This window comes from Vigna unguiculata, chromosome 7, assembly GCF_037176805.1.
Source record: "Vigna unguiculata cultivar grain cowpea cultivar isolate G323 ecotype 2 chromosome 7, ASM3717680v1, whole genome shotgun sequence".
NCBI classification, from domain to species: domain Eukaryota; kingdom Viridiplantae; phylum Streptophyta; class Magnoliopsida; order Fabales; family Fabaceae; genus Vigna; species Vigna unguiculata.
Genome location: NC_140798.1, coordinates 10,634,836 through 10,642,219, shown reverse-complemented (window position 1 = coordinate 10,642,219; position 7,384 = coordinate 10,634,836). Strand labels below are relative to the sequence as shown.

At 29.6% G+C, this 7,384-nt stretch overlaps 1 protein-coding gene and 1 pseudogene across 1 annotated transcript; both read left to right on the top strand.

The window, feature by feature from the left end:
• Window positions 1–268: 268 nt before the first annotated feature.
• LOC146884613 (putative UDP-rhamnose:rhamnosyltransferase 1 pseudogene) lies at window positions 269–679 on the top strand (annotated as a pseudogene).
• Window positions 680–1,947: 1,268 nt separating this feature from the next.
• On the top strand, window positions 1,948–6,790 carry LOC114189526 (protein fluG-like). The gene is made up of 9 exons (XM_085675413.1): window positions 1,948–2,190; window positions 4,260–4,511; window positions 4,992–5,059; window positions 5,149–5,273; window positions 5,343–5,451; window positions 5,735–5,891; window positions 5,975–6,070; window positions 6,322–6,370; window positions 6,499–6,790. The coding sequence occupies exons 1-9, from the start codon at window positions 2,011–2,013 to the stop codon at window positions 6,657–6,659; spliced, it is 1,197 nt and encodes a 398-aa protein (XP_085531539.1). The 5' UTR covers window positions 1,948–2,010; the 3' UTR covers window positions 6,660–6,790.
• The last annotated feature ends 594 nt before the right edge of the window (window positions 6,791–7,384 follow it).

Genomic DNA, 7,384 nt, shown 5'->3' with positions numbered 1-7,384 from the left:
TGATAAGAATTCTGTGGCAGATGGAGTTTTGCCTAAAGAAAATCCAAGATTATCGGCTTTCTTCGAGAAGATTACTATTATCTTTTTTATCAAATCGAGTAATTTTAGAAAGAGAAGTTCCGATGTTATCCGTGGGTCACTCACTGATTGCAGGATGTTACAAGCAGGAAACAAACAAAAGTACACAAATTCCAATAAACAACCATTCATGATAACCCAAGGTAAAGAACTTTAAGTCACACATTCATTCTTAATCTGAAGCGTATCCATGGCGGAGCAGCGTGAGAAGCTTCACATTGTGGTGTTTCCATGGTTAGCATTTGGACACTTAGGCCCCTTTTTTGAGCTTGCAAAACTCATAGCTCAAAAGGGTCACAAAATTTCTTTCGTTTCCACACCTTGAAATATCCATCGCCTACCCAAAGTGCCTGAAAACTTGCAACATTTGGTGGATCTGATAGAAGTGCCACTGCCCCGTATTGACAAACTCCCAGAAAATGCAGAGGCCACAGTGGACGTTCCTTACCACCTCATTTCATACCTCAAGCAGGCTTTTGATGGTCTTCAACAACCTTTGACCAAATTTCTGGAGAGATGCAAACCCCATTGGGTAATATACGACTTTGCACCCTTTTTCTGGGTTCTGAAAAAGCAAAACACCTCTAACGTTGAGTTGTAGGATCTGCTTGTGAATAACTCAGGAAAGGGATTGGTGTGGAGAACATGGGCACCATAGATGAGGATTGGTGTGGAGCAGTGCGCACGTAAAAAACCCTCACACATTACCAAAAAAATAACCACATCCAAAAAAATTTAAAGTCAACTGAAAATGGGATCCTCACGTGTCATTCCGTTTGACAGATGTCACATGAAATTAACGGAGTTTGAAATTGAGGACTAATTTCATCCAATTCAAAATGTCAGGTACTAAAATAGTGCAAACGTTAGGTGAGGGACTAAAATCAAAAATTAGCAATAGTTGAGGGACGAAAAACATAATTAACCCTAATATAAAACTAGCAAACACATAGGTGTTGTCATGCCTGTATTTTTTAATTTTTAAGAAATTTAAATTAGATCAATAACAAATATATAATTAATTTTTAAAATAGTTATTAAATGTAAAATTAAAAAAAAAGATATATACAATTGTTTTTTAAAAATAATGGTTTAAGAAAAAAATATTTTTAAAATAACAATTAAAAGTATATTATTTATAAAATAATTAATTTTTAAAATAATTAAAAATAAAATTAGTATTATGAAATATGAATATAAATGGGAAAATTTCTTTATATATGATTATAGATACTAACTCTGATTTTTTATCTCGGCTTCTCTAACCATTTTTATAGACATAAAGATCATAATCATCTCCAAAATGTTAAACAAATAAGAAAAAGAGTGTATACATGTGTGACCATTCCGTGCACGTCCCACACATAAATATTAAATAGCTTTTGTCTCCTCGTGTCTTTCATTTTATTTTGATTTCTCTCTTAAGAAAAACCCTTTTCTTATTAGCCTTGTTACTCTCTTTCTGATAACACGATGCACTTCTCCTTCTCCTTCCAATTACCAATACTCTTTACAATTTCAAGTCTTGCCATTCTCTCCAACCCTCGGGTGACCGCCATTGAAGATCTCAACTGTTCTCTCTCTCTCTCTCTCTTATTTGTTAAAATTTAAATATAAATTTTAGTCTTACATTAAATAAAAATGATAAAGTTAAAAATATATAAAAACAAAAGTATATAAATTTATTGTCTTACATCGAAATTGATATTAATCTCTTATATGAATTATATCGAATCTCTTATATGAGTTAGATTCGTATTTAAGTTGACGATTTCCCTTAACAAATCCATGACAACCAATAAATTTATAGTATTTTCATAATATTAATTAATTAATTAATTTTTTGTGTGTATATGGTTAGATGTGAAAGAAATGAATGAAGATTGTGCATATTGTATGTTGGTATGAATTTCAGTGGTAGAGAGAGAGGGAATGGATCTGAGCGAATTGAGAAAAACAGTGGAGGAGATGGAAGTGGTGGATGGTCACTCACACAACATAGTTGCCTTTTACTCAAACTCCATCTCCAGCGGTTTTGTCCAGGCCTTCACTGTGGGAGCCTCTGCTGATCCTGATGCCGCTGCTTTTGCTCAAACTACTCTGTCATTCAAGGTTACTTCTTCAATGCTTTTGCAATCACTCTTTGCTCTCTAACTTCTTCGTTGCTTTTTCAACTCTTTTCATCACAAATTCATATAAAAAGTCATCATTAATTGTTTGGAAAGTATTTTTAAAATAGTATGTTGAATAATATATAAGGAGTTAATGTTGGATTATATTTGTATTCACTATTTTTCGAGTCCAAATTCTCTACTTGTTTCTTGAATATTGTCTTTTGCTGAATATTAAAAATATACTGTAATGATATCTTAAATATATTTTAAAATATTAAAATTAGTAGTAATTAATGTGTTACAGTACACCGTGGATAAACAACAGATAAAAATCCAGCTAAAAAATTCAAATTCCTATTTTTCCTCTTCTTTTGTTATATATATATATATATATATATATATATATATATATATATATATATATATATATATATATATATATATATATATATATATATATATATATATATATAATAAATGAGTGGGAATTAATGATGAGTACATGACCAAAGATATGTGATCCATGGTCAAAAGTTTCAACTGGCGAACTTTTAGTAAACCCATTGCATCTCTTTTCTTTATATTTGTTACATTTTTCAAATTTATCCATATTTAAATTTTAGACCAATGTCAATATCATTTAAGTTTAACTCTTCCGTATATCATATATAATTGAAAAATAAATTTTTTTCCATAATTTTCGTTTATATATTTTCATACATAAATAAGTACTCTATTTTTATAATATTTTATTTTTATAAAATCAGAACTATATATTAAAAAAATTTAAGGTTAAATTACCCTTTTGGTCCCTCTATTTGTCATGAAATTTCATTTTGGTCCTCATGTTTTTCGTTGTCTCAATTTGGTCCTCATTTTCTTAAAAATGACTCAATTTGGTCCTCACCGTTAACTTTGACCAGACGGTGTTAAAGTCAACGCCACGTGTCAATTTCTGGTTTTTTTGAATTTTTTAATATTTTTTTTTGAATTTATTTTTTATTTTTTTTTATTTTTTTTTATTTTTGACACGTGTCACTTCACAATTGTATAATATGATACACTTAATGCCTTTATATATGATGACAAAATTGTTAATTTTTGAAATTAAGTTTGGGATTTAACTTTGTTTAATAATAAAACTAAAAAAAAATTATTTAAAAATATTTCTATAAATATTTAATAAAAATGTCAATTTTATTAAGAATATCATCATAAGTTGTATACAAAGATTAAATTGAGTCTCAATCTAAGGAGGGTCAATATTGCTTCACTTTTACAAAAATTGGGACTATATTGAAACTAAAAACAAATATAGGGACCAAATTGAGTCACTTTGACACGTGGCAAAACTGTGAACTAACACGTGTCAAAAAGAAAAAAAAATTCAAAAAAAAATTCAAAAAAAAATTCAAAAAATATTAAAAAAATTCAAAAAAACCAGAAATTAACACGTGGCATTGACTTTAACACAGTCTGGTCAAAGTTAACGGTGAGGACCAAATTGAGTCATTTTTAAGAAAATGAGGACCAAATTGAGACAACGAAAAACGTGAGGACCAAAATGAAATTTCATGACAAATAGAGGGACCAAAAGGGTAATTTAACCAAAATTTAATTATACAATATTTTGTAATTTAATTAATAAATTATTTTCATTTTCAATATATATATATATATATATATATATATAATGCATATATTTAAACAATTGAAACAAAGTTATCTCATTTGTAAAAACATCCAACGTAAGCTTCATGATAAAATCATAAAATAAAATTCAAATATTTAGATTTTCTTTTTTTTTACTTGGGAGAAATAGAAATTTTTTTTGTCTATCTAATTACTTGAAGTGAGAAATGATAGTAGAATTGTCTTTTACATTTTTATTATTATCATTGAATAAAAGTTATTATAAAAGGTAAATAATAAGTAGATGGATATATATTTAGTCTCCATGAATATGGAGAGTGCCTTTCTGATTCAAATTATATTTGCATGATTTGATTTTTTATTTTTGTAAAACTTTGAATATTTCTGTGTGGAATGTGGTTATAATAAAATCAGAGAGGTTTAAGAGATGTTGCTGAGCTGTACGGAACGGAGGTATCTTTGCAAAGCGTAGAAGAATACCGCAAGGTGTCTGGAATAGAATCCATCACCTCAACATGCTTAAAAACTGCAAAATTCTCTGCCATACTAATAGATGATGGCATAGAAATGGACAAAAGGAATGAAATACAATGGCTCAAGAATTTTACACCTTTGGTCGGCAGAATCTTAAGAACCGAGCGAGTGGCCGAGCAAATCCTTGAACAAGTGAGATACCAATACACATTCACACTTTTAATGTTTTTCATTCTTTTTGGTTAAATATATTTCTAGTATTTAAATTTACACATTAAATTAAAATTTGTTACTGTTATGAACTTTAATATATTTTTATCCAAATTTTAAAAATGAAAGAAAATCAACTTTTTAATTCAATTGTGTTAATTTTTTTAGATGTTAAACAACATTTTGGATTGATCTTTGAACGATTTAAACATATCAAATAATATAAACAATCAATCAATTTAAATGTCAATCTGAAATCTTGTTTAACATGTCAGCAAAATTTAATACACTTTGATAATAAAAACTATATCAATTCACACAAATTTGAATTTCAAAAACGTACTTAATCCTTAATTCTTTGGGTTTTAGGTGTTTCATTGATGTCTTGTGCTTTTATTCTTAGCTATTCATCTAGTTTTTGAATTTGTTCTTTCTTATACTTATATCTAATGCTACCTATAGGGTTTGTCTAATGGATCTTCATGGACAATCGATTCATTTACCGAAGCATATGTCTCAAAGTTGAGATCATATCCTTTAGTTTACATGATTCTTTATACACACATAAGTTCTTAGCTTAAAAAAATAATCAATGTTTAGATGGGTTCCTTAGCACCACTGTTACAGTTGCTAAAGAGATATATGCCTTGAAAAGCATAGTTGCATATTACGGTGGCTTAGAAATCAATTTAAAAGTAACTAAAACGGAAGCTGAAGAGAGTCTGAGACAGGTGTTAATAAACGGTAAGTAAGAAATTTGGTTTTAATACTATCTTTTTCAGAATATTATTTCTCACCCTTCTCTGTTTTCAGCTACGAAGCCTATCTATTTACTGTTTCACAGAAATCTTGTGGACTATCTCTTCTTGCAAAGTTTGGAAATTGCTCTATCTTACGACTTGCCAATGCAGATACACACAGGGTAATTGATGCATTTTATTTTATCTGTACTTTTACCATATTGGTATCCAAAATTATTTCATTCTGATTTTTCATCTCCAAGTCTTAGACTCACACAAATATTACCTATTTACCAATACTATAAACTGTTGACCCTTACATTCTAAAACTGAAAAAAGTCCTAAACAAATTAACTAGTCATAAAACAACTAAGTTTATTCTATTTAAATTTACCTAACGTATTAACCGTGATATGCTGCTAGATGATACCTATTTACACTTAATACTTTTGTTTCTGCAACTAGGTTTGGGGATAGGCTTTTGGATTTGAGGAAGTCCAATCCTCTTCATTTCCGTTCAGTTCTTGAGGACAAGAGATATTCAAAGTGTCGATTTGTTTTCTTACATGCCTCCCATCCATTCTCAAAGGAAGCATCATATCTAGCTTCTGTTTACTCCCAGGCAAGCATTTTATCATTCATGGCTTAATTAATGCATTGACTTGTATTATATCAGAATTTCAATTAACCAAATTTATCCCTCAGGTTTACCTTGATTTTGGGTTGGCAATTCCAAAGCTTAGTATGCATGGGATGATTTCAGCAGTTAAAGATCTATTAACTCTGGCTCCAATAAATAAGGTCACAGCTTTATAAGCAATCCGAATAGTTGTTGACTGAGAATAGAATTTTTCTAGCAAACGTAAAGAGATAGAAGAAAAAATATTCATGTGCTGTATGTAACTAGAATTAGAAGTTCATAATTTCTCCTACTCCATCCCTTTTTCACCCTCTTCTCATAAAGAGAATAGGCATAATAATTGCAGAGGTTCAAGTTTCAAATGAACATGAAATTGAGAAATTATATCTCACAAATAAATTTTGCACTGCAGGTGATGTTCAGCACTGACGCCTATACATTTCCTGAAACCTTCTACTTAGGTTGGTTAACATCAATGACACCCAAATTTGAAAGTCCTGCTTGAGTGTTTGCCATGTACCATGTTGTCTTTCTTAATCATTTATAGTGCGATGATTACAAATTGAAATCATAAGTTTGGGTTTCGCAGGTGCAAAGAATTCTCGCGAAGTTGTTTTCTCTGTTCTACGCGATGCATGCAACGATGGTGAGCTTCTAATTTCGGAGGCTGTGGAAGCTGCAAAAGACATACTTGCTCGAAATGCAATCCGCTTCTATAAGATTAATTCAACCAACATCACTGTTCCTTAGTCAAGGAAGCTCCAACGCTTCAAAAACTAGTCGTGTTCGACACTTTGAATGTCTCTACCTGCATTCTTTAATAAATTAAACAATTTGTTTTCTTATTATCTCCAGTATGATTTATACTCTGATTAAAAAAAAATTAGACACGATCTCTACTTTATACAATAATTTTAAAATACTTCTTTGCTGATATTTTTTTTTTCTCCCTAAAATTTGTTGTATCATTGTGTTCATATCTTATCACACCTTAATGTATTAATATATGTTTTGGGTGGTCTATACTAGTACAGGTCACGAGAACATTAAATTGACTATGATGTATCATCATTTAACACTATTGTAAAAGTATAGTTATTAGGTGATTTATCGTGACCATGTCTCCTGATCAGTAACGGTTGTAAAATTCTAAACACAAAATTATATCAATTAGTTTTATAACTCTAGGAATTACTTATTAGAACAATGATATTTTGACTACTAAATTTTGACAACTTTATCTTATAACATGAGGTGGCATCTTCTAAGTGATTTTGGAATATTGAGAATGAGAAAATACAAAGATGAAAAACTACTTAAAAAATGACACCTAAAGTTATAAGAGAAAGTTGTCAAAATTTAGTAATCAAAAAATCATTTTCCTACTTATTATGTTGGTTTTAACAAATAAAGGACACACTAAGTTTTTTTTTTTTATGTCATATCAAAGTTTGCCTTCTCACCTTTTGTGTTGA